Raw genomic sequence first — 27,208 nt, forward strand, 5'->3', positions numbered from 1 at the left:
GCAATTCCTGCTTCTGTCCCCCATGTGAGCCTGGCTAGGGATGGGGGTATTGGCATGCTGGTGGGGTTTCCGTCATGATGCAGAGAAACACCTCCAGCCACACAGTCCAAGCACACATTTAATTTCCATTTCCAGCACTAGATGTCATTTAATTATTTCCTTTAGTTTCCAGCAGAAGCTGCCCCAAGACGACCATCATTTATACAATCATGTCTCTTCCACATAACAAAGCACTGAAGCAATTGACACGTCTGATCCTGAGAGGAGTGTGGCCTCAGAAAGATGAGGGTCAACACCCTATTGCAACCCAAGGATCAGCTTAAAAGTTGCAATGTGTTTTCTTGGAATAGTAGCAACCAGCTCTCACTGGTGATTTGGTGAGTCAGTCTGGACCTCCTGGGGCAGTTTCTGCTGTGTCAATATTTCCACAATGGCTCTGAATTCTAATTTATTGTCACCTTTTTGCTAAGCTCCATCTTTACTTGCCACCACAACTACTATTTTCTGTGTGACTGCTAGTTAAGATCTTGAAACCAGTTTTAAGCACGTCGGCAAACACAGTCTGTGGCTTTGCACACCCTCTCTCTGACCTTCTACATGCAGAACAACCTGTTAATAATTTTTTGCAGCGTGGGACGTGGCATCTTGGCCTCTCTGGCTGAGAACTCCTGGGTGTTTCTCAAGGTACACTGCCACCAGGGTGACTTAGGGTTATGGTCAAAAATGTAAAGATGCCTTGCTCAGTGCTCATGACCAAAGGTACTTGTAGGTTAGGGAGGTGTGGGAGCATCCTTGGCAGACACTGCAGCTGCGCCCAGGTTCTGCAGCCTCCAGCATCCTCTCCCTCTGCAGCCAAGAGTCAGTGAAGCTGAACAGCTTGGACACTGCCACTGCAGATCTCTATTAGCAGATAAATGCCCGCCAATCTTCCCTCCCTGCAGTACCACCATTTAATAAAAACCTTGCTCTTGCTTAGCACCGAGTTGTTTTGTTTTTAGCATTGCAACCCTAAATTGACTGGTGCAGTGAGTGAGGGATTAAGGGCACGGTCCTGGGCAAAGGTCTCCCACAACTCCTCAGGGCCAACCAGCTGTAGCTTCTGATCCCTGGGGTCACGCGCCCCACCCTGAAACAAGGGCCACTTGTTTGGCGTCGCTGGCAGAACTGGGCCCTGCAGAGGAGGCAGCTGGCCTCCTCTGGCTGAGAAGAATAGGGGCCCACTTCCTTTTCTGGACCAGAAGGGTGTCTCAGAGTGGAACCCAGACACCAGGCAGCTTTGGCTGGGGTCGTGGGTGGTTGTTGGAAAACAAGGGTCAGAATCAAGTGCAGGTCCTCAAAGCCCCCTCTGCACTTCTTTTCCCAGCAGGGTTCAAAGGGGGCCTGTCTGGGGTGGTGACACAGCACTGTGGTCTGCTCTTGCCTTGCCCTGGCCAGCAAAACCTGAAATGGGAATCAGAGAAGCACACCATGATCAGCCCCAGCAGTGAAACCCTCTTCAGGCTGCAGGAGCGGCAGGAGACCCTGGGGCATCGCAATCCCTTGAAGGAGGGAGCTTAAGATCACTCAGAAAGCAAAACCTGAGGAGCATATCCTAAGCATAAATGAACTTATTGCAGATGCCTCTAAGACAGAAACAGCAAGTTTGTCCTTGCAGCAGGGCACGAAGCTGCAGCAGTCCTTGACAGAGGGTGTTTTTGATGGCACATCACTGGAGCAGGGCAGTAAGGGCAGTTTTGATGCTACAAGGTTGAACTGAAACAGCTGTACTTGGCCCTATATTATGCAACCCCACAAGCCCCAAGTTTCCTTCCTTTTTTCCTATTTTGGGCACATTTTGCCCTGTCATCCCCCACTGTGCTGACAGTGCTGGACGAAGGCATGTGGTGCTTTCCCCCTGCCTCAGCATCCCACGCGCTGCAGCGGCTCACGTGGGCCTGTCCCCACCACCCTTGACTCAGCGAATTCCTTCTCACCCAAGGCGGTGACCAAGCTCCTGCTGGCCCCGTCCAGGCATCGGCAAATGCGATGGGTCAGGGTGGTGGAAGATGCTCAGGACCACTGTCACCTCCAGCACTGGCTCTGTGTCCCCAGCACCAGTTGCTGTGGAAGCAGCTGGCTGTGTGTGGTGGGCAGGGCTGGAGGTGGGGGCTTGGACCACTGCACTGAGCACGGTGGTATCTGACCTGCACAAAAGTGGGACAAATATCTGTACCTGCTTACTGAGCATGTTTGGAGCATCCTGTAATTAATGTTTGCTCAGCTGACGGCTGCTTAGCATTATTAGCGAATGATGAGTGGCTGATGTTGTTGATGTTGCTACCTCGAAACATCTAATTTCAGCATCTGCACTGAGCAAAAGGGCCAGGGGCCAGACTGCTGGTGCCAAGACCCTGCCACGCTTTGCTTCTTTGGAAGTGGCTTCCTATCAAATCTGTGCACATGGGCACCCCTGCCCTGCCCTAGCAGCCCCGACTTTGGACCCACATGGTGGCCAGGATGGCAGGGAAGGACCTCTGCCAGTGGCATGTCAGGGCCAGCAGCTGCCCTTGCTAAGGCAAGAAGTGCAGAGTCCCCATGCCCAAGGCAGCAGGAGTTTGGGGACAGATACAAGATGACACTCAGAGGCCTAATCCAAAGCCCACTGAAGGTTTCTTGTGTATTTAAGCCATTTTGATGAACATGCCAAACACAGGATAAATAAATGAATGTGTGTAAAGGAGCACTGAGCTATCCCACCCTTCCACCCACACTGCTAGACACAGGTATGATGAACAAGAACTCACATTGGGATGCTTGTTTATTTATTTATTTGGGTGGGGGGGCAGCTTTGGTGAGAGCAACACTTGTGAAGCCTTTAAAAATAATTATTTTCTGATTACAATGAGATTAAAAAAAGTAAGCCAGCATCATCTTTACCTCCTCGTCCATAATCCCGCTGCTGCCTGAGCAGCCAGTTTGTGTTTTTTTACGAGGCGTTTCTGAACAGCTGGCCGGGATTTGAGATGCCATGTCCCCAGGCAGCACAGTGGCCTCTAGTGGCAACCCACATCCAGCCCAGGGGAAAGAAACCTGCAGGTGAACCTTGCAGGTTCCTTGTTCCCCAGGAGAATTAAGAGCTGGGTCCAAACTGCCAGAGACAGGGAGAGGCATCCTTTTTTGGGGTGTGGTGTGATGTCAGGCAGGGAACCGAGCACACCCACGTACCCTAAGTGACCCAGGTGCACGGAGCAGTTGGTCCTGAGACCCCCACCCATGACCTCCACGCAGGGCCCTGGAGATCCATTTAAGTTGGCCACAGTACCCAGTCCTGCCCCAGCCCACGTAGGGCTGGTCTGCAGCCCTGGCCCCTCCATGGCTATGCTGCAGGCAGCCCATCTCCAGTGCCCTCTCCTGGTGGGACACTGGAGCTGTTCTGTCTCCTGGATGGACCTCAGTGTTGGGTCGTAGCCTTGTCCCAGCCTTGTCTTGCAGCTCCAGGAGCTTAATGTCCTACAGGTCTGTCTCCTAAAAGCACTGTGAGCAGTGTGCATGCCTAAGGAAAGCTGTCTTGTGCTATAGTATCTTTTATGAGGAGGAATAGCTTGGGCTTTCTTTCTTTAACCCATTCACCCATTTCTAAAAGATTTGTAGGTCCTCTACAGTTTTGAAGTCTTTCTCCCTCTTCTGATTTCGGCTGGAGCTGCCTAAAGCACTCACTCCTCAGGAAACCAAGATGAGTGTGTCTGGTGAGGCAGGGTCGTGAGGGTTCCCTTTAGGCAGAGATCCTATTAATTCATCATAGAAACATAGAATGGTTTGGGTTGGAAGAGACCTTAAAGATCATCCAGTTCCAGCTACCCTGGTGTGAGCAGGGACACCTTTCACTAGACCAGGTTACTCAGAGTTCCATCCAACCTGACCTTTAACACTCCCAGGGATGGGGCATCTACAGCTTCCCTGGGCAACCTGTTCCAGTGCCTCATTACCCTCACAGTAAAGAATAATATCTAATCAAAACCTGCCTTTGTTCAGTTTGAAGCCATTCCCCCTTGTCCTGTCACTACATGCTCCTGTAAATAGTCCCTCTCCATCTTTCCTGTAGGCTGCAGTTAGGTCACCCTGAAGCCTTCTCTTTTCCAGGCTGAACAATCCCAATTCTCTCAGCCCTTCTTCACAGGAGATATGCTCTATCCCTTTAATCATCTTGGTTGGCCTCCTCTGGACTTAGCTCAACAGGCTGATGTCCTTCCTGTGTTGCTCCATCTTGGAGATGGTCTGAGCACAGCCAAAACTAGCATTTTTTTCTTGCTTCCTTCAGCCTGTGTGTGTGGCATTAGCTTCACTTATTTTTTTGAGCAAAGTCCCCAGGTCCTACATGGCAGGTAGGTGTAGTCCTCAGTGTCACAGCAAAGATATCCTCCCATCCTGGAGCAGTTGTGTCTTTTGGCTTTATCCTAAGGTGTAGAGGACCTTTTATCAGGAGCAGAAATATGCATCAAGCTTTGCACGGGAGTCCATGCTCTTATCCCCTTTCCCTGAGACTTGCTTGCTGCACATTAGGAGATCTTTCCCTCTCCACCAGAAATTTTGCCTCCAACTGGCCCAGTCCCCTGTGTTGCTGGGAGGGAGGACTGCTGGCCTGCAGCCCATCAGCAGCAGGAGGGGACCCAGGCAGAGGGTACCCCCACATTTTGAGCCCCTTGGATGTTATGAAGCCCATCATCAAAGAAAATGTGAGGCTGGATCTGGGCGAGGATGGGGCCCTTGGGAGCCCCATCCATGAAGAAAGCCTCGTCGATGGGCAGACCCCACTCCCGCAGTGTCTTGATGGCTCGGATGCCCATGTCCCGGCCGCTGCGGGCTGTCACCAGGTAGGTGCGGATGGGGGACTTCTCCTGGCCAAACTTCTTACGCATCTTCCCGAGGTGCATGGCAAAAGCCTTCAGGGGACCCTGGAAGCACAGCAAGACAGCTGGGAGTGTGTGGGAAATAAGGAAACACCTACTCTGCCTGTGCAAGCCACTCTTCCAGGCTTTCTCAGGGCTCACAATGCCTGTGGGCTGCAGGACCAGGCAATGCTGGGACTGGGGCTGTGCACTGCGGTCCCTGGGAGGAAGGTGAGCCTTGTGGTGCTCATCCTACACAGCCTAAAAAGGTGGTGTTGGGATTAGCCACAATCCTAGATATTTAGGGTTTACTTATAGGAGATAACAGATCCATTTCCAGTGAGACTCCAGATCAGGCCCACACCAGGGACTGAGTGCATAGGGAATCTGTAAGGATTCCTGCTTTTTTGGCTGCTCATGCCAAAGCCCAGCAGGAGAGATGGGCAGCGCCTGTGGGTGCCATGGAATCAAGGTGGGATGCTCACCTCTCCTATGGGGATGGCCTCCATTGCCCGCTCATACTGCACTGCCCCCTCCAGGCCCTGCTCCTGGAAGATCTGGTCTGTCTCGTTGGAGAAGAGCACGGCATCCCCGTCAAACACCACGCGGAGTGGAGTGCTGGGGGCCTGCACCTCTTGCTGGAAGACGAGCGCTGCTGAGACCCCTGTGAGACAGAGCAAGGTGGGGTCAGGAGGGACACCCCTCCCTGGGGCTGCAGCAGATGCTGGCCATGCATGTGCTGCCCACATCACATGTCCCACATCACCATGCCAGGGCCTCCAAGTCAGGCAATATCCTGGGGGAGTCATCCCAGCCTTTCCATGACTGTGTTATCCCCTGAGAAAGTGCTGCTGATCAGAAACCAAGGTCTGGGGAGATACTGAAGTGTGGTAAGAGATGGTGGGTGGTTGTCAAGGCATGAGCAGCCCTCCTCCTGGTGCCTGTTCACCCTGCCAAGCTTCAATCTTTAATGCCCAGATTTAGCACTCTGTGGTGTGAATAATACGGGCTGGCATCTCCATTGATTGCAGTAATTGGCTTAATTACAGTCTCTTCCTACAAGCTGCTCCCTGCCCACCCTCATATGTGGACCCAGATGGGAGACATTTGTCAGGGCAATGATCAGGGCAATGATTAGGGCAATGATTCTCTCAAGGAGGTTCCAGGAATGTGCTGTGTAGTGAAGGAAAGTCCAGGCTGCAGATGGCTTGCTCCTGACCTTGAAGGACGGTGGCCAGCTGATGTGCTCATACCCAAGTGAATTAATAAGAAAGTGATTAACCCCATTAGAGGAGTTGGGGAGACTGCACTCCCTCTGAATGAGGTCAGGCACGTGCTTACATCACTGAGCACCCAGTAACACTGCCTGTACCAAGACAGCAAATTTCTGTGGCATCCTCACAAAGTCCTGGGAATCACTGATAAACTCTCATCAATGAATGAAATTACATCTTTGGTTAGAAAGGCTTAAATGTCAGGCAGGGAATGACCAGCCCATGGCAGAGCTGTGTCCAGAACGATGCATAATGCACTCAGTGACTTGTGAGGGCATCTGAGCAAGCCTGGTATGTTTGCAGGCTACTGGTAAGGACATAAGAGGAGATTGAACTGTTCAAGACTGTACTGACATCCACCCCTTGTCCCTGTGAAATCACAGGCTCTGGTGTTGTCTCTTGATACTGAGCTGCCTGGAAAAAGTGTGGTGGGTTTGGGGATGTGAGATGGAGGGGAGAACACACCTCTCTGGAGGGCATTGCAGACATCTGTCCTGTCAGCTGAGAGGAACAGCTTGACACCGTGGGACTTCAGGTACTGTGTGGAGTCCTCGTCACTGACGAAGCAGAACTTGGAGATCTCCAGGCCTTCAGCACAAGGGATGTGAGTGAAGTTACTGAGCAATATCCTCCTCACAGCCCCTCACTCCCTCCCTGGGTCTCGGTGGGCTTTGCTGCCAGAGCTCAGGGCAATGAATTTCCCAGTGGTATGTGGGAAACCTGCCTGTGTTCTTGCTGCATCTTCTTGACCTGTTGCTGCTCCTATAAAACTGCAGAGTGCAGTTAAATAATCCCTCCATCCCTCCCTTAAATGAGCATGCCTCCTGACAGCACTCTTGGATTAGGGTGGTTTTTTTAAACAACTTTTTCTTTTAATTTTCAGTATCTGTCTTAACATGCCTGGGCGATACAAAATACTGCCAGACTTCCTGGTGTGCAAGATATGGCTGAAGAGAGCTGGGCTCCAAGAGAACCCCTTCCCCCTGTATCCCCTGGCTCTCTGTTAGCCACTGATGATCCACTGTGGTTCTGCTCTGCAGCCTGCCAGGGAATCAGGCATTGCCAGGGATGGGTGCCCCTTACCGTAGTGCTTGGCGCTGTTGATGATGCGCACGCCGCTCTCCGGGCTGTTGTTGGAGAGCACCAGGATGTCAAAGAGCTCCCTCTCTGCTGGGTTGCTCTCCAGGATCTTCTTGTTAACATACTGCACTGCCTGTGAGGAGACAGGACTCTTTTAAAGAGGCATGGCTGCAGTACCTTTGCAGGCTCTTCTGCAGTAAAGGTTAGTGGTTTGTGCTGCTTCTGTCAGCTATGGCAAGGCTGGCATGTTATGGAGAGCCAGACAGAGCAACCATCCTGGAAAAGGTGTGGGGGAGATGGACTGGTCAGGAGCACATGTCTCAATGCCCTGCAACGAGGCCAAGAGATCAGGCAGAACTACTCTGTGATGGGAGCTGAGACTTAAAGGTGGGAAAGCTGAGCTTTCACCCCATCCTGTGAGTGCGTGCATGTGCCCCTAGCCAGGTGTGGGGCTCACCTGGATGAAGGCAAAGGCTGTGCCTGGTGACAGGGGCTTGTCCTGGTTGGCCTGCTGGTGCCGTGTGTATTCCTCCTTGCCCTTCTCCAGGTAGAGCTTGTGCTCCTCCTCCAGGTTGAAGATGGCTCTGGTGGTCACAGCAATGACCAGTGCTGTGCTGGGGTCTTTCTGCAGGACAGGGAGGAAAGAGGAGTCAGGGAACAGCAGAGAAGGAGCTTGTGGAGGTGGGGTGAGCAGGGGGCACCAACCAGAGTGTGGGGTTGGGTGCTGGAGGTATCACCCCTGTGTCATGGTTCCTGATGCTAGAGGTACCACACCCAGTCACACTTCAGGCCACCAAGGATGGGGCTGGCAGTTGTGAAACCCTAACCTGTCTGATAAGTGCCACATGCTCCAAGGACAGCTCACACAGAGGGGATTGCTTCATAATTTTGTTGTTTGTGGGCACAGCACAGCCACAGTCATCTGTTTGTGCTGGGTTTCTCTACACATACCGGTGGTATTACCCTTCGTTTGTGACTGTTCTGGGCAGTCGAGTTAAAGTCTCTGTGTATGAAGAGAAGCTGCTGCTTTCTCCCTGGCTGCTCCAAAACTCAAGTGTGAGCAAATGTACCTGTCCAGTCCATGCAACTGGAAATCATATGGACTTCACTGGGACCAGGTGCTCACCAGCCCTGGGACAACCACTTCTGCTGAGACCCAGGCATGAGCAATTTAGGCCACCACAGTTCTGGGTTGTAGTGTGTTCTCCTCTGTGATAGCATTACAAAACCTGGTTTGGAAATACAGGATGTGTGTTTTGTAATGAACAGCCTTTTACCTGTTTTACATGGGTGTTTACGACTGTGCTTTCCATCTCTGCCATCTTCAACTCTCAGCCTTTAAGAGAAATATAAAATTAAACTGACAGATTATAATCTATAGCCAATTTAGAGAGGGGAAAGAGCAGAAAGGAGACAGGAAACATCCTACACACCAAGTACAGCAGCCCAAATGAACCTGTTTCTGCTGACAGCAGCTTTGCTCTGAGAAAAACTGTTCTAATAGTTCCAATTAAATGTGATGGAAAAGTCGCTTTTCAAACACAGATCACTGCTTTATTTTTACTTTTGTTTTTCTCAAAGAGTATTTTTTTTGTGTGGGAATGCTGAAAGCTGTTGTGGAGCTCTTTTCCAAGCAAAATAAGGCTGTCTTTAAAATGGGTTAGATCTTAGGTAGGTTTCTAGTTCACATCCTTGTTGCCTTTTTGGCCACTTTTGCTTGAATGGTGAATTTGTGTCTACAAATGAAGTTCACTGCATCAGCAGCTCATCTGCAGCTGCAAAAGGCCAGAGTAAGTAGAAGTGTGTGGTGAGGGCTTGGATAAAGGCTGAAACCCCTGTGATGGGGTAGGTCTGTCCCTCCACAGCCCTGTGAGCCAGTCAGGCCCTACCTGATTACTGCACTGGGGGGCTGTGCAAGCAAAGAGCAAAGCAAATACGCAGTGTAAAGGACAACTCGGGGTCTCCACAGAGCCCTTTGCTACAGTTTTATTTAATTAATGTTTATTGTTTGGGGACTGCAAAACGTTACCTGGGCCAGCAGGCAACACACCAGCCGTGAGAGCCGCCGCCTTGCCATGGGGGCTCAGTGCCTGACTGCCCGAGGAGCAGAAAGTCCTGCAGCAGCAGCCAGGGCTGCCTGGAGAGCCAGGAGGTGCTGAGCATCCCTCTGCCTCCTCCACCCCATGCCCCATGCTGGGAGGGGGTCTCCTCCCAGAGAGGGGGGCAAACATCAGCCCAGCTGCGCAGGCAGAAACCTTCCTCTGACATAATCTCAGCCAAGTAATCTCTGAAAGTCAAAATTAAACGCAAGGAGGCAACGGAGCTGAGCAGCCCTTCCTGGTGGGAGAATCCACCTCTAATTTCTGCTTCAGTCTTCCAAGCTCTGCAATCCAAGCCCGACTTCTGCTTTCCCCCTCCCTGCCCCGATAACCGGAGCGCTGTTCGCACACGATCTGCGAGAGCCCATGAAAACATTCCGGGCGGGTCCCGCAGCTCTTCCTACAGCTGCCTAGCAGGGAGCAGATGTTACCCCTGCACACAGACAGGGTTGTGCCAGAGAGAAAAGCCCGAACTCACCCCGAGCGCTGCCTCTGCTCCCCGGCACGGCGCGTCCAGCGGCAGCATCCCAGCCCTTCCCGAGGCGCCGCTGTTTATATTTCCCCCTGCCTGCGCTGCAGGAAGCAGCAGCAGCCGGGATGGGTGCAGCTCCGCTCCCCGGCCTGCTGGGATTTGTAGGCAGCCGGCTGGTTGGCATCGTGCCCTGGCCAGGCTGCATTTCCCAGCTGGCATTGCCCAGGATCGTGGTCACTCGGCTTCGGACACAGCGGCGGTCACCCTGGAGAGGGGAGTCGGCGCTGTTCCTGCTCCCGGAGCACCCTCGGCGCTTCGGCTTAGTGGCTGATCTGTGGCCACAAGCTGTGATGCCTTAATTCTGCAACTGGAGTGTTTATGGCGTGCCTCTAGTCCTCTCATTTCCCAGCCTCTGAATGGTTGTATTTTTGACTGAAAAAAATAGGGGTACCTGGTCCAGAGTGGCTTGCAGCGTATGCAGGGGGCAAAGGCAGGTGCAGAGCGTTTGCAATTTTACAGTAATGGTTTTGGGTCTCTTTTCCCTTCTTTTCTGAAAGCCATGCTGTCCTGAGCAGGGCTGATTTTGGGGCTAGGATTTTACTTTTCAGGGAAGGCTATGTGGCACCCAGCCCTGTGGGGCTCATAGTGCCAGGATAGTTCAAACACCCCTTTTCTGTCCAAGAGTGTGACTGTCAGGGATGTGGGAGGAGAGGATGAGGGGTGGGGGACTGGCACACGACCTTCCTGCAGCATTTTCCTTGCCCTGCTGCTGGATCAGGGTCCACTGCTGCAGCCTGCCCAGCCTGGCTCCTGCCAATGGAGACCAAACTCACCTGCACTAAGGCTGAGCAGCTGTCCCTCTGCATGACACCAGGCTATCACCAGAATCACCAAATCTCCCCCCAAAATGTGGGAAGCCACCAGAGTCCTGTGCAGCTTGGTCTCACTGAGATCACAGAATCATAGAATGGTTTTGGTTGGAAGGGTCCTGAAGATCATCTAGTCCAACCCCTTCCACCATGGGCAGGATGCCACACACCAGATCAGCTTGCTTAGCGCCCCATCCAACCTGGCCTTCAACTCTTCCAGAAATGAGGCCACAGCTTCTCTGGGCAATGTGTTTCAGTGCCTCATTACCCTCTGAGTAAAGAATTTCTTCCTAAGATTTGAATCTCTTCTCTTTTAGCTGTCTCTAGCAAACAACCCATTGAAAAAGCTGCTTATATGCTCAGCTTTTAGTGTGCATATGCAGACCCCCTCTCCCTGGAGAATTTTAATATTCCTATTCTCCCATCCCCATAATGCACTTCTCTTATGCATCCTTTGGGACTTCCAGTTGAGAGCAAAAAGTTCTCCCAGAGGTTTGCTGCAGCATCATTCCTGCAGCATCATTCCTGCATCTCCAGCTCCTGGAGATGGTGCTTGTCTGAGCATCAGGAGTGTAAGGCCCCTTGTGAGTGTGGCTGTTTTTGGGTGGCTGAGGGGCAGCCCTAGCCCCTCTCCTGTGTCTAGGCACCCACTATGGCAATGCCTTGGTGGCCATGTGAAAATCTGGAAGGACTGGTGAGCCAGGGTGGTGGGGCAGAACTGGGACAGGTCTGGTTTCTGGGGCATCTCCTCCCATCACTACATCAGCCATTCGACACTGGCAGTTTTGCAGTTTTGCTCCCTGCTTCTGACACCGCCCCAAATTTACGTGGTGATAAGGCAGGTTTTGGGCAGACTTTGCTGAATTGGCAGCAAGGGAAGACGTTTACAAGCATAAATTTAATGCAGTGGAAGCCTGTGAAATTGCTCCTGGCTGTGTGCCTGGTGCTTCTGTTGGCGCTGGGGGATGAAACCACCCAAGCAGTATCCCCTCGTCCTGCCTGTCCTCCCTGCCGTGTTGCAGCAGAGCATTCCTGCTTATCCTCACACAGCCCTCACACAGTGCATGCCCTGTGGGCCAAGGAGCTCGGCTTCCCAACTGCAGAGCTCACCAGAATGGATGTAGTCATGCACCCATCCCCTTGAAAGTGTCCATTCCCTTGTGCTCAGTGCCTACAGCCACTCAGTCCAGCCCAGCATCGCTGCAGGGATAACTTGGAGAAGCGAATTTCCCAGAGCATGGAACTGGGCAGCAATGCCCTCCAGCTGCTTGCAGGCAGGAGGGCAGGTTTTGCTTCCTGGTCCAGCAGGGAGTTCCCCGCTGGCTGTTCGCCTGCATGAGCACTGCCTGGGTCAGCGGCGAGGTGGGGCCGGCGGAGCTGCTGGGGCCACCCGGTTCCTGAGCTGGCAAAGCAGACTTTCCTGTTTCGGCTGTGCAGTGCAGCCACCATCCTTTCTGCACCCTCAGCTGCAGTGAGGTGGGGCAGACCCAGTGGGGTCCCATCTCAGCCCACAGCATGACCGTGCCACATGTGGTGGTTTGACTGGAGCCTGCACTACAGGGAGGGGACACCGACGCTGGGAAGGAGACTTGTCGGTAAGTCTGGATTTGGGAACCCAGTCAGCACAGGGTGGGAGCAATAGTCAGGGTTCCTCCAGCCCCTTTTCCAGGAACATGGATGCTCGATGCTCCCAGCAGACTGCCCTCTGAGCCTATGTCTCCTGTGCCAGACTGCAAGAGGGCAGTCTCCATTGTTCCCAAAGTGGTGGCTCAGTTCATTCTTCAGGGTTGGGGTAAAGGTTTTCTTTTAAACTAGGGTCAATGTTAGACTAATGTGACACAGCCTGTGGCAGGCAAAAAGTACTGACACTCCTAATTCTGTGCTGGGTGGGTGCCTGCTCGCCTGTGCTGTCCTGTCCACTCTTCACTCCAAAGCTGCAGCCTGGCACCTCTAAAATACCGAGTTATGCTTCGGGTGTCCAGTGACACAGGAGTCCCAGATAGCCCTGGACAAGTCATTTAACCTGCACCTCATTGTCCCAGCAATGACACCGCAGGGATGACAGCAATTCCCATGTCTCTCCAGCCCTATGCCCACATGCAGCAAAACACACTGCTGGAAAAAGAAAGGGCTCTTGCTGGCTCAGCGAAGGGAAATGCAGATGTGGTTTCGTTCTCCCCGGGAAGATCCCCATGCGAGGAGTCCCTTGGGATGGGCAGAGTGTGGGCAGAGTGCAGGCAGAGTGAGGTGGGGTTGGCTGCTTGTGCAGGGACCCACTGGAAGGCAGGGCAGGAGGCTGGGGCAGCAACAGGCACATCCCTGCTAGCCCAGGCACCGGGGCTGGGTGCCACCTGTGCCACGGTGGCTGCTGACCTGCTCACCGCACAGCTCCAGGCACACCGGTCCCGGTGACGTGAAAGGAATTTGGCTGTGAGGAAGCGTTCATGCTAGAATAAGAACTTTGCCATGGGGAAAGCAATGCTGTAAAACCATCCTGCTTTGAATTTGAAGCCTTCCCTCAGGCTGTGTCAGCAATGCCACGTGCACAGGCCGAGCTCATGGAAAGTTTCTGAGCTGGTGTGGCCCCAGCCTGGTGGCAGCAGTGCCACCAGCAGCGAGGGCACCAGACATGTGCCAACCCTACCGCTCCTCAGCCCTGTGACAGGAGGAAAAATAGCCAAAAAGGGGTGTTAGCTGATGATGGAGCTAAGCAAATCCTTCAGCTCACTCTGCCTGGCCAGGGAGGAGCCAGCCCAAAACAGCTCTTAGTTTTTGTCCCCTATAGCCAAGTGATTCCTCTTCTCAAAGCAGCCTGGACCCCCCAGTCTGTCCCCTTGCAGCAGGCAGATTGCAAGGATATGAAGGAGAAGGCTGCATGGGAGGGGCCGGCTGGCGCAGAGCCCTCCCTGCCAGCGGCTCCCTCCCGCTCCATTTCACATCTCATTGTCAATGTGGCCAAGCTCTAATCACTTACCCTGAACTCTATATTTTAATTGTGTTTGCTCTCATTAGAGCCCTGGGCTACAGGCAGCACATGTGCTACCGGAGAGGAAATCCCCACCCTGTTAATTTTGCTGTGTTCCCAGGTCACTCCAGATTAGCCATGGCAGTGGCAGGCAGGAGAGGCACTACTGCAGCCTCCCCACACACCAGCATCACCACCACAGCTTGGCCAGGCTCCCTGGACAGCTGGCTTAGCTGGATCCCATGTGAGTACTGCATCTCTTGCCCTCCTCTCCCAGGCAGCATTACCTGGTGGGGCTGCCGGAAGTGTATCCACTTCACCCTCCCTTCAAATTCCACTTTCTAGTGGGCTCCATCAGGGTGGGATTACTGCAGAGTGGTACCATGCTGCTTCAGGAGCAGAGGGTGTCTTTGCTACCCATTTGGGGAATGGTCTTCAGCCACAGCCTCCCTGCATTGGGCCTGTCCAGGATTCTAGGGGCAATTTTGAAAGTACAGCTCCTTAATGCCAAAGCACCAGGAAGGGGTTTAAATGTACTCTGTATGTTTTGCTTGGTTTTAACTCTTCTATCCAACTCTGCTCCCTGAACATTGCACCAGTACCCAAATGGGCGCTCATCACCGTGGCTGTGGCAGGGGCCATTCTCCTCCTTCCCTTCCTCATCTGCATTGTCAAGTGCTGCTGCAGCAAGAAGAAGCCCAAGAAGAAGGAGAGAATTGGCTTGTGTGCTGTCAGCAACTCCACCACCACCAACCTCGTGCGTCCTGCCTTCCCCTCAATCCCACCTCCCTCCTCCCTGAGGATTTGCTGCTGCACTGCCCAGCCCCAGGGCTGGTGGGAGCACTGCATGGCAGGGACATGGCTGAGTGCATCCTGAGGGTAGTGTTGCTCTCTGCTGCAGGTCCAGCCTGAGATGGAGGACTTGGAGTCAGAAGTAGAGCAGAAGCAGCGAGGAAAGCTGCAGTACTCCCTGGAGTACAACTTCCGCATACAGGAGGTGGGGATGCTCATGGCCATGGTACAGCAGGGAAAAGCCATGCTCTTGCATGGTCACTCTTTGCTGCCCACTGAGGTGGATGTACCCTCTCCCACCTGCCTGCAGCCCGCCATCTCTCATGCCTGCATGGTGTGAAGGCATTTCTCACTGTTGCACTCACTTCCCACTGAGCCCCCAGCTGCCTGACCCCATCCTCCTCCCCCCAGTGACCTTGTGCCTCACTCCTCTCCAGCTGAAAGTTGGTGTGAAGCAGGCAGTTGAGCTGAAGGCCATGGACAGCGGAGGCACATCTGACCCATACGTGATTGTCTACCTAACGTCCGATGTGAGGAAGAGATATGAGACCAAGGTTTACCGCAAGACCCTGAACCCCATCTTCAACGAGAGCTTCACTTTCCAGGTACAAACCAAAGCCAATCATGGCTTTTTGGCCCCATCAAGAGTGTTGCATAGACACTGCTCCCTGGGCAAAAACCTTCCAGACAGGGAGATGCTTGTGGAATCAGGACTGAGAAATGTGAGAGAGGGCAGGGCTGCCACTGAGGAGTGAGTCCAGGCTTTTGGGTCTCCCCTGCAGGTACCCCAGGCTGAGGTGTCTGAATCCACACTGGTGATGCAGGTCTATGACTTCAATCGCTTTGCCAAGCATGACATCATTGGTGAGGTCCGACTGCCCCTGGCCAGTGTCAACCTGCAGCATGTCATCGAGCAGTGGAGTGACCTGGCAGTGTCCAGTAAAGTGGAGGTTGGTCCTGGTGGCTGGGAAACTCTGCTGGGAGGGATGTGCTCTTGCTTGGCTTCCACCACCCAGGAAGCAAGCTCTTAAGGGCAAACATGAGAGTTCGGGAGACTCAGGAAACCTGGGACCAGCCTGGTGCTCCAGCCTCAGGTGAGCTGGCTCCTCTGGCTGGTACTAATTACTGGCATGTCTCCATCAGGAAGAGCATCTGGGTGAGATCTGCTTCTCACTGCGCTACGTCCCCAGCACTGGCAAGCTGACAGTGCTCATCCTGGAAGCCAGGCAGCTGAAGCGGATGGACTCTGATGGACTCTCAGGTCAGTGGGAGCTGCTTGTGCTCAGACCTTCCTCAGGGGTGGCACCAAGAGCTGCAAAGCCTTGAAAACTCTTGGTGTTAAGACCTGCTTCCTGCTGCCACATACTCATCTTGGCTGACTCCCAGCCTCCCCCAGCACAGATACTTCAGCTTTGGGCAATGCTCAGGAGGAGATGGCATGGCTGGATTGTACAGGGAGCTTTGCAGGAGGAAGTGAGCTCTGAGGCGGCTGTCTCACCATCAGGAGTGACAAGTGGGATGCCATGGTCTCCTTGGGAATGGTTCAGGAAGGCTGTTTTGTGGCTGAGTTCTTCAGTCAAAAACTGTCACTTGTGCCAGGTGTGCCCTCTGTCTTTACAGATCCTTTTGTCAAGGTGCATCTCATACTGAACAGGAAGAAATGGAAGAAAAAAAGGACAAGTGTGAAGAAAAACACCTTAAGCCCTTACTTCAATGAGGTGTTTGTTTTTGACGTGCCTTTCAGTCAGATCCAGGTGGGTTTCCCTGAAGTGCCCAAGGCTAAGCAGGTCCCCACTGCAGCAAACCCCTTCCCACTGACCCTCTTTCTTGTGTCCCCTCCAGAATGTGGACGTGGTCATCTCTGTCTGGGATCATGACAAAGTGACCAAGAATGAGCCCATCGGCAAACTCTTCCTGGGCTGCCGAGCCACAGGCAACCAGCTGCGGCACTGGTCCGACATGCTGTCCAACCCACGCCGTCCCCTCGCCCAGTGGCACATCCTGCAGCCCCCAGACGTGGTGGACAAAGCCCTGGGACTGAAGTCCCACCTCAAGCTGCCCCTGCACTCCAGATAGTGGGGGTCTCCTTCTCCACCTGGGGAGCAGGATGGTGGGCTTGTGGAGGAGTGAAGGGGTGCTGCTCAGCAAGCTCTGGACATGTTGGTCCCAGCTCACTGTCAGCAAAGAGGGAACTGGGACTCCTTCAGCAAAGAGGGGCTGGGACTCCTTCTGGCCAAGAGATGATTTGGCTGCTGGTACAGCTCATGTTCTGTGTAATGCCTGGGACAGGGCAGCTCGGTATCCCAGGGCAAGGCTGGATGTGGAGCAGAGGGTGCTAGAGGGGATCCCAACTGCTCATGGGCTAGGGGGGGAAATACACAGAGCTTCAGGCACATGCAAAACACAGTCCATTGATATTTATAAAGCAGAGGGTTAACGTGCCAGTGGCATGGGTGGGAAGTTTCTTTAGTTGTGAATAACTTGGCAAGGAATGTGTTCTTGGAAAGGCTTCATGTGTCCTGTGAAGGATTTTAAACAAGACCAAGGTATTGAAGAATGTAAGAGGCTTGAGAGAAGGAATACATTTGGATGAGGAAGGTGCTGTGGAAATGTCAGACTAACTCTTTAGTGCCTCTGCAATGTGTGTTCTGTCCTGGCTACAGGCTAAATGAAAAGCAATGTGGCTTCACACTTAGCCCCTTGTCAGCCCGTGATGATTTGTGCACACGAAGGTGTGACTCAGGCTCTGGGAATCACCAGTGACCATCCCCATGGAGCACACAGATGAAGATACACAGTGTCAGCTCCATTCATCTCGCGTGGTCCTACAGGAGTGTCACAGCAAGGTTTGCACCTCTGGCACCAGGAGTTCCTGCCAGGGTGGAGGGGCTGCGGTCTTGCTTTCACACTGTGATCACACCACCCTGGTAAAGGCTGGCTCACAGCCCTCACCTCACTTCTGGGCAGGTTTCATGTTTAATCTGGGAGGTTTTTTGTGGCCACATGTCCTGCCCCATCCTGCTTTGTGGGGCCTTGGTGTGGGGGCTATGTAAGTAAAGCTCTCTCCTAGAAGGATGAGGGCATGGGAGTGGTACCCTTACATGCCCTTGAGTATGCTGCAGTTTGGGGTGAGTCCAGAGCAGCTTCTCCGAGCCATCTGCAGGAGGAAGCTCCTGCACTGGGCTAGAGCAGGAGGGAATTGCTCCTGTTCTAAAATGTTTCTGCTACAAAACAGCCACAGAACACAAGATCTGGGCTCATGCTGTGGAATTTTGGCCCTAAAGACAAAAGTCCTTTTCACCACAGGGAGCTGCAGGCACAGTGCTAATAGCTATTGCCTGGGCTCTGGAGGGGAGAGAGCCTGGCACATTAATGAAAAGCTATTAATATTAAAAACCAGTTAATCTGTGATTACCCAGAGCTCCACAGAGCGACTATCCAAGAGTTAAACAAACATGAAGCTGAGGAAGATTATGAAAAGTCTCGATAGAGATTAATGACCTGAGCTTAACCATAAAGAGCTGCTGCTGTGTCTGCCTCCTGATGAATATTCTCCAGGCTTTGCTGTGGCCGTGAGGAGGGCAGAAATGACAGGGTGGTTTTGAGATGACTGTAGCAAGTGAAGTGTGGCTTCTGCTGGGGAAACAGCATCTGCTGGCAGCCGCTAATGAGATGGAGGAGGAAATCAGTCACCTGAGAAAGACGTGTAAAGGGATATTTTACAGCCTCAGCCTTCCATCTCAACTTTAGAATCAGCCTAGAACAGGCTGTGCAGAAGGGAACATCTCTGAATTGCATTTGGGGTTCCAAATCTATTTCCAGGTTGGTTTTTGGTATGCAGTTGTGGTGATTTAGGGCCATGCAGCATCCAGAAAGGGCTTTTGGAGGTGTTTGGAACAGGCAGTTCTTATTTTTTTGTGTGTGTATATGTGCACTTTTTCCAGTCCCTCTATTTTGAAGTCATAGCCTTGAGGTCCACTGCATAATTTATGGGCTTGGGCATAAAAGTATGTGCATATTAGTCCCAAAACAGATGCAGTTGAAGGAGGTGCAGAGACAGCTCCCCCTTGAGAAAAGTTACTCCCCACACCAGTGCCTGTCCCTTCTCTCTCCAGCTTTGGCCTTGCTCAGTGCTGGTGAACAGAGCTGGAGAGGGAAGCTCGTGGTGCTTTTAGGGGAAAGGCCAGGGAATGTGGGAGTGAGCACCCAGCTGGGCTGGCCCTGGGCAACCTGGAGTGAGTATTTGTGCAGTAAAACTCAGCAAACCGAGTTGTTTGTTCAGGAGGGAGAGGCAAGCAGGTGGGGATGTTCTCCACCCAGCTCCAGCTTTTAATGCACCGCCAAGGCTGTTTTTTCCCCTCTGTCATCATTTCTCCTCCTCAGTAAGCCTTGTGTGCTTACAGCACGGCTTTGGGCACTCTCCTCCCCTGGCAGGATCCTCTTAGTATCTGCTGGCAGCTGTTTGAAGCAGGGCTGGTGGATCTGGGCTTCATTTCATGCCTTATTTCACCCCAAATGAACACAGCCTGCTCGGGAGCCTGTTTGCAGGAAGGCAGACAGCCCTGTCTGGTGTGCAAACCATCTCCTTTGCACCTCCCTGTGGCCTTGGCGGGGCTGGCTGTCCCTCATCGATCAAAGCCAGATGCCTGAGCATCTTCTGCCTCACTAATGCTCCTCCTGCACTTGGAGGGTGCAAGATGCGACAAGAAAAGTAAAGGAGGGGGAAAGCCAGCTCCTCCTCAGTTTGTGTCTGCGCTGGATTCCCGTGCCTGCATCTAGAGGGCAGGGCAGTACGTGCTCTGGGCTGTGTCATCTGCTCTGTGGCCCCCGTTAGAGCCTCACCAGCCAAGATTTCTCCTTCTGGAGATGGAGCCCGTGTTCAAGAGGGAGAGAAAACGGCGATGCTGTGCGAGCCCTTTCCCATGGCTGCACAGCCCTTTGCTAGCCATGTGGCAATGCTGGAGGTGTCTGAGTGCCTTTTTCCAGGAGGCAGGAGCCAGCCCTGATCCTGCACCACAGGGCTCAGGAGGGTTTTGCTGGTGGTTAAGGGAGGGGAAGAAAAGCAAGTACCCAAACCATCCAAGGTGGTGGATGGGGAGTTTGCCTCTCTGCATTTAATTAGCAGCTTTGCAGGTCAGTGTCAAGGCAAAAAGCAAGGCTTGGGCCAAGCAGAGGTCTGTTAAAAGAGATGAGAAGCACTGAAAATTGAAGTGTGTATTTGTTATTAAGATTTACAATCTCAATTATTTACATCCAGATCCAAGACTTCTGGCCTCCAGAAGTCCCTCCCAAAGTGAATTATTCCCTCATTCAGTGATTCTTTTTGTTATTTGTCCCTGCACTCAAGGAAATCAAATGGGAGGGCTGCACAAGGAGAAGGCTGAGCCTCATATGTGCTTGTCACCAGTCGTCTGCAGTGAGACAAAAATGATTATGGGTTGTCATCGTTCGGCCTGGGTATGGCCTGGCTGTCATCCAGCCACAGATTTTTTGGCTAGTCTCTGAGTTTTTGAGAGCTGGAGAGCATCTAAGCTCTTCTCACTATGAGCAAGCATGCCTGCTTTATAAATATTCTTTAGCTAGCATCTTTATGCCTTGCAATTTTATGGGCAAAATGTGTACTTTTGTCATGCATAGGATTATTTTTTAAAACTCCAGCTCCTGGATCCTTATCCCTAGTTCCCTTTCTCTATCCTCTTTCTCCTACCATTTTCTTACCCTTTTTCCTTCTCCCTTTTGCCAGCCCCTTTCCCCTGCTCTGATGGCTCCTGGGGCTCTTGTATCTGGCACTGTTCCTGCCCCAGGTTGGACTTGTTTTGCCTCTGGATAGAGAAATATTGTTTGGACCAGTTTACCTCTCAATGCACCTTGCCCTGCTATGGGCAGGAAGGGAGGGGTAGAAGCCCCAGACAGTCCAGTCTGAGAAAAAGGTATAATAATGGGCTCACAGAGGTACTTTCCAAAGTTCTGACTTTAACTTTGTGGGCAAACTTGGAACAAACAGACTTCCCATTTCTCCATATTCCAGATCTAGACAGGATGGAACCAAAGAAGAAGCAGCATGAGGATTTCACAGTTTTCATGCTGCTGGGCAAAAAGTGCTCCCTGAAGAAGTTTGGTGCTCTGGGTGAATGGGTATCCATCAGTGATGACTTGTTGCATGTCAACAAGATGGGAATTTCTCAACCAGCTTTGCTGAGTTCACAGAGAGGTGATGAAACCCCTGCAGGCACTTACTGCCACTCAATTTGAGCAGAAACAAGCACAGAGTCAGGAAGAGGAGTTTAACTGAGCTGAAAAGAGGCCTTGACCTGCAAACAACCCAACCCGTATCGTGTTTTACATTCTGTGAGCAGCATCTGGGAAGATGGTGGGTTTGCAAACAAGTGTTTCATCACCCTGCTCATGAACATGGACATTGCAGATGTCCTTGTCTGAGGCTGAAAAGCTCTCTGTGGGAAATGGGCGCTTTGAGTTGTGAATCAGTCATTGCTGACTTAGTAAAAGAAACATTGCCCTCTTGGAAGAGCGGGTGAAGAGCCCAGTGCCCATGAAAAAGGTGGCTGTCTCACATGGAAATCTGCCCAGTTGGCATCTGGTTTTGCCCTGGATGGAGAGCATTTTCCTCTTAACTTTTACATACAAGTCAGAACAATTTAGACATAGAAGCCTGAATTTTGGCATGAAGGTTTTCACTTAAGACAGTCCAGTTAAAACACTTGGCTTTGATGTTCATTCTAGATGTGACAAAGGATGTGTTCATACCTGTAAAGGCCTCTGCTGAAGGTTTCTCTGCTTTGGATGCACTCATCCCACACCACCCCCAACTTTTGCACATATGCTAAACTCAGGTCTGCCTTCATTAAAGGAAATTCATGTCTCAGATGCTCTGTGAATTAACTGGCTTTGGGGATATTCTTGAGAGACGCTCAGTGGGGTTGGGTGTTGAGTTTTCCTGGCACAGCTCTCTCCTACTCTGAGCTCATCCCCTCTGTTGCCCAACCTGAATGAGAAGCACCTCTAGAAGAGCTTCCAGAGGCCCATCTCTTTGCAGGTATCTTCTCCCAAGGCTTTCACAATGTGTGCAGGAGGTGAGGCTGCCAAGGGTCTTTGTTGCTGACAGCTTTCTTTTGTAAAATGTGTCTGAAGTCACACAGCATTTACAAAAAGCCAGTGTGCTTGGAATGAATAATTCTGGAGAATCATTCCTTGCAAGGCTACTGGTTTGTAGGGGAATTGTAGATCTTGGGGAGAGAAGAGCTTAGTGATTTATTAGTGTTTCTTGAGCTCTATGGCCTTTTTTTTTTTGAAGTTACATCATGTTCCTGCTGCTGCTTTGTCTTGGCACAGAGAGCCTGAAAGACCTTTTGAGAGCAAAGACATGTTTCAGCCATACTCATTTGAGCACACAGAGGTCTCAGCATGTTCCCCAGACACGTTCTGGGTCATACCCTGGTCTTAACCAGGCTTTGAGGATGTGCATATACATGAAGGATTGTGATCAGGTGTTGGGTCACTTGGGTAATACTATCCAGGGACAAGCTGGGTGGAAATTCCAGAGGGATCACCTCCTGTACACATTAAATGCTGAAGGCTGGGCACTAGTCAGAAGTGTTCACTTTCCAGGGGGCTGCCAACTCAGCCTGGGGATATGGAAGCAGAGCACACTGTGGAAGAGTCCAAGGCTTCTGGTCCTGGGCAGAAGTGAGAAAAGCTCCTGAGAGAAGTGAGGTTTGTGCCCAGGGCTCTGCTGGGAACTGAGTGACCCTAACCCTGGCTATGAACACAGACTCTCCATCACTGGAGACTGAAGCCCCTGTGTGCTACCATGGTCAGAAGGGATTTCATCCAGAGGAGTTTTCTGGTTTTTGCCCTCTCCCTGAAGCCTCTCTTCACCTCTTTGTGTTTTCATTTTGAAATGCTGCCCTTCCTCCAGGTTCTAGCTCGCAGTGAGCTGCAAGCTCACTCTTCCAGAAGCCCACTCCAAAGAGTGTCCCTTTGGAGTGGGAAGGATTATTAAAATACCTTGTTTCTCTTCAAGGCCAGTGTTTATATCAAAAGCAGCCATGTGTGAGTACTTCTGTGTGTCCATAGGGAGCTGTTCTGTTCCTACAGGCACTTGTCCAAGTTGGTGAGTATAAAAGTGAAGCGCATGAAGAGGAGGGTGGGGATGTGGTGTCCAGTCCCACTCCTGCTCCTTGCCTGCCTTCTCCAGCAGATTCCCCTTCAAGGCCAAGCTCTCTTGTCACTTGTCCCTCTTCTTGCTGCTGCTGTGGGGCTCCAAGCCCAATTTCAGCCCCCTGGACCACATGGTGACTGCATAACTGACTGCATCCACCTGGGGATGCTTCAGGCACATGATGTTGATGCCCTCAGGCTCCAAACCTTCCTGTCAAGGAAGATAGCACAGAGCTTAATGGACAGGATGGCTGTGTTGGTTGGCAGCAGCCCTGAACAGGGAAAGCCAAAAGCCTTAATCCCATTTCATGGGCAAATGAGTGACTGTAGCTGTGGGATGTCGGACAGCACTGGCACAAAGATGTGAAAGGGATGGCCTTTCTTTGTAGTTCTTGGTGGCTGGTGTCAGCAGAAGTAGAGAAATGGGGAACTCTTTTAGGGACACACTGGAGGGGAGTGGGTATGTCCTGGGCAGGGTGGGAGCCATGTACATTGCTTTGGTGTGATGTGATTCTGGGAAAGCAAAGGGCAGTCAAATATAGGTTTGTCCAGTGATCTTGCCTGAACTTTTACCATTTTACAATTGCTGCTGAGTAGCATGCTTGTGTTTTGCTAACAGAGTCATCCTTGGAAATAAGACATGGTATCATCTGGTGTCATGTCACTCCACAGTGCCTGTCCACTTGATGCTTGTGGGATGTTGAAGAGGAGGCAAGGTGTAAAGGAATGTCATGAGGGACAGCTTGCACGGATTCATCACCCTCATCCTACCATGTTGTGATTCTGTGGAGAAGCCTGGCCCAAAAAAACCACACCTGAGTCCCTAAAACGTTGTGCAGAACCTCCTGTGTGACAGGTCTTCCCTCTGTCTGACCTCGCAGGATGGTGGAAGTGCTCTGGGAATGGTGGCCCACGCCACGGTGCATTCCTCTAGCTCAGGTGGGGGGATATGAGGGAAAGGAACAAGGTCAGGTGCTGTACAGGAAAGTGCCCAATTATGAAGTGCATCCATTCCTGGCCCCTGCCTAATTATGTCACTAATATCTAATATTCAGAGCCAAACACCTCTTTGAAGGGTGTGCCTGGAGCTTCCTTATGCCTTCTTTGAGCTTTTCTGCAAGGAACTTCTCCTTTCATCACTCAAACACTTACATAATTCCTTTGGAAACTTCTGTCTTTCCTGATGTTAACCATGGCTTCTAACTTTGGCGTGGATTTGTTTTTCCATTCTTCCTTCTCCTTACTGGGTTTCTTCCTCCTGCCATTTAAGTCTGGCGCTTCTTTCTTCTGGGAGAGCTGCCCTACAGCTTAACTCCTGTGCAAGGCAGCTCCATGGAAAGCCTTCTGCAGATTTGGAGGCTTGACCTTCTGCTCATCCTATTACACACCTCACCATCCACTCCTCCCATATCCTACAAACACTTTTGTTGGTCAATATTTTGTTCATGGGACTTCTTTCTTTGGACTTCATTCTTCCACTATATCAGGCCAACCTTTCCTGTCACAAGGTGATAACCACACCCTTGAAATTCTGAGCAGATCTCTTTTGCTGCGCTGCATGCCTGGACTGCAGGGGGTCCAGAATGCCTTCATCTCACAGAGCTGAAGGAAACCCCCTGGCTGTGGGGAATTTTGAATGGAGAACTCCCCCAGTTTTGATTCCTTCACCAAGAGCTGAGCGGCTCTCAGGGGGACCGATGGGCCAGAATGTGTTGTTGCAGCATTTCAAAGGGGCATATCCCAAGGGGACCCAGCCTTGCCACGCTGGGGGATTCTCCCTCCTCCACTGCTACCATGGCAAACCCCTGCAGGACACCAGCCCCATAGCAAGGATTTGCTTGTCCTTCAGCAGCATCTGCAGCTCTACTTGTGTGGTGCTGAGGGTGGTGAAACAGGAAGCCTGCAGAAGGGGATTTGCCACTATCTATATAATGTCTGGGAGGCGCCTGGAAAATATTGTCAGGGCCGTGTCTGAATCAGCCTAAAAAACCCCGGCTGGAAGAGGAGGCAGCGCCTGGCCTGGGGGAGGAGAGCAGGAGCTGTTTGGGTCCCTGTCTCCATGGGATCCCCTACACACACGCACTACATGTGCTGTGACCAGGGCTGGGGAATATTTCCAGCCACGTTTCCACCTGCTTCTCCTTCAGATCCATGGAGATATGGGTCTGGGTCATCCCACGGAGGGGATTACACTTCTTGCTGTCTCCACTGCCTCTGCCCAGCCCCTGGCTGAATTTGAGGCTTGAAGCTGCCTGCAGCAGCTCCACAGCTTGTTTTTCAAAAAGAACTGAGTTGTGTTGAAATATTTCACACAGGGAAGAGCTGCAAGTATTTCCTGTGTGAAGGAAGTAATTGAGATTAAAAAAGCGTGCTAGTGCTAGATGGCTTACTAAGGCATTGCTCTTGTATATGCTGTCAGCAGTGGATATTTGGGGTGCAAGCTCTTTCCCCTCTTCCTTCCTGAAGGGCAGAGTTGCTCCCAAGCCCTTGAAGGAAAATTGAGTCATGCCCTTGTCCATGGACAAGCCACTCTGTATATCCAAGGGGAAATTTTAATCAGAGGCCTTGCAGATGGATGTCTGTGTGCAGGGAGCCTGGGCTCCCCACAGATTTGAAGCCATATCTATTGTGACTGGCTGGTGACAGCAGAAGGGAGAGGAAGGCTCCCTCCTTGGCACTTCTGAGGAAAAACACCTCCCCGGCTCCTCCAGATCCCACGGGTAGAAGATGTTCTCCTCCTCCCCACCCCTCCTTCCCTGGGGGCTGCCCTCTCCTGTTCTCCTGCTGGCCTGGCCTGCCCCAGCCAAGGGAGGTGCACAGGGGACTCTTGCACATCATTGGTCTGAGAAGGTCTCCATGCCCTTAAAGAGAAGGTGGATTTTCTGCTGAGCCACCCGAGAAGCCCTTTTATACCTCCTTACTCAGCCAGCTGCCTGCGGCTCGTCTGTCCATCCTGTCCGGCCAGCACGACTCTGATTTTCTCCAGACTTGGGTGAGCCTTTTTGCCTGTCTCCTACTGACCCAGCTTGCTCTTTGGGAGTGATGGGGGAGCAGATTTACTTACCTGAGTACTAAGGAGATAAATACCAGGTGGGGGTGGCCTGCTGGGAGAAACAGGGGTGCTAATAACACTTTCTCCATCTTTTGCTTGTTGGAGGGGGTCTGTGCATTGGAAAGGTTCCCTCTGTCTCTTCCAGTGAGCTTTTTACTTTTTGATTTCATGCTTTTCCCTGGTTCTGCTGTCAGATTGAGTGAGGGCAAGTGGAGCCTAACGCTGACATCCTCAGGGCCATAGGATTCAGGATCTTTGCTCTCTGCTTACACCCCTTCCTCCAGCTCCCTACCCGGGCCTTGCAGCACCTTCCTCCCCAAAAACACCCTCGGACAGGCACCGACACCCAAATTTATGGTGATGCAAAGCGTGCATGGCGGGCGGCGAGCCCGGCGTTGTCCCCTCGGGTCCCCGGCGTGGCTGCGGCCGAAGCGGGAGCGTGTGTGCGGGGCAGGGATGGCAGGGACGGCAGGGATGTAAAAATAGCCGGCGTTCCTGGGCCGCCCCGGCCCGCAGCTGCAGCCCCGCCACCTGCGGCCTTGCGCCGCGCATCGGCCCGACCTCCGCCGGTCACGGGGCTGGCACCGCGCAAGGCTCCCGGAGACAGCTGCAGCTCCTTCTGCGGCTCCCTGGCCATTTTTAGAAGCACTTTCCCCCCCGTCCCCTCCTCTCTGAAGTAATGTGATGGGCCCGCACATTTTCCAGGATAAAGTTTCCTTGGCTCTGCGAGCTGTGCCTCCTGCCTCGGGCATGAGCCCCCGTTAACACTTCCCCTCCTGGCAGAGCCGCCCAGGTGCTGCATTTTGGGGCCTGGTCTGCTCTGCAAAGGACAGGCTTAGGAGATGCAAGCAGCAGATATTGCCCTGCTAGAAAAGTAAAATTCTATTTATGTGGAAATCGTTTACCACAAAGCGAACTTCCTTAATGTGCTGCATTGTACGTGTGAAATCTCCACTCAAAGCAAATGCAAGGAATCGTCTGGGGAATTTTTTTGTGCCTGTATCAACTCAGCCACTACTTCCAACCCTGCTCTGTGCTGAGGTTGCTGCAACAGGCTCTCCTGTCCATAGAATGAGTGCATACGCTGGCAGCAGCATCCTCTGAAGTCCTTCCAAGTCCTTCCTTGTCGCCTGGGGTCACCGCCAACCCTTTGCAGGCTTTGGGATATTTCTTGTTTATGAAGTGAAGTAAGGTTGAATGGCAAAGTGAAGCAGTAAACTGAAAATAGTTTTTGCCTTTTCTACCTTTATTGAATAAAATAGTTTCCTGGGGCAGATGAGAAACAAATCTGCAGGAATCACAAATCTCTCTTTTTCTGGCTCAACACCATTTGGTCTTTTCCAGAAATCCCTTGATGTTGTGGTTTGTGTTACTATGAGATGTTTGCCTCTCGTCTACTAACTGCAGCCTACTTCCCTATATGATGAAAAATTAGTGAAGTTGGGAAATAAGAACAGACCTGTTCCTCTTTTTATTTTCTGGAGGAGTCTTGCTTTGTTTTTAAGCCCAAGAAAGTGACCACAAGCATGAATAGTTATAAACTTTTTTTCTTGGTTTTCATT

At 51.9% G+C, this 27,208-nt stretch overlaps 2 protein-coding genes across 2 annotated transcripts; one reads left to right on the forward strand and one right to left on the reverse strand.

The window, feature by feature from the left end:
* Positions 1–3,910: 3,910 nt before the first annotated feature.
* On the reverse strand, positions 3,911–9,913 carry LOC116997659 (cytosolic 5'-nucleotidase 1A-like). The gene is made up of 7 exons (XM_033062711.2): positions 9,797–9,913; positions 8,497–8,555; positions 7,677–7,844; positions 7,223–7,352; positions 6,605–6,727; positions 5,351–5,529; positions 3,911–4,931 (listed from the first exon to the last, which is right to left on the reverse strand). The coding sequence occupies exons 2-7, from the start codon at positions 8,539–8,541 to the stop codon at positions 4,629–4,631; spliced, it is 948 nt and encodes a 315-aa protein (XP_032918602.1). The 5' UTR covers positions 8,542–8,555; positions 9,797–9,913; the 3' UTR covers positions 3,911–4,628.
* Positions 9,914–13,753: 3,840 nt separating this feature from the next.
* Positions 13,754–16,492, forward strand: SYT8 (synaptotagmin 8). Its single transcript, XM_033063334.1, has 8 exons — positions 13,754–13,868; positions 14,224–14,381; positions 14,526–14,621; positions 14,854–15,021; positions 15,199–15,366; positions 15,560–15,677; positions 16,037–16,170; positions 16,259–16,492. Exons 1-8 carry the CDS (start codon positions 13,763–13,765, stop codon positions 16,490–16,492), a joined length of 1,182 nt encoding a protein of 393 aa, XP_032919225.1. The 5' UTR covers positions 13,754–13,762.
* Positions 16,493–27,208: the final 10,716 nt, after the last annotated feature.

The sequence above is a fragment of the Catharus ustulatus genome, chromosome 6 (genome assembly GCF_009819885.2).
Source record: "Catharus ustulatus isolate bCatUst1 chromosome 6, bCatUst1.pri.v2, whole genome shotgun sequence".
Taxonomy (NCBI): domain Eukaryota; kingdom Metazoa; phylum Chordata; class Aves; order Passeriformes; family Turdidae; genus Catharus; species Catharus ustulatus.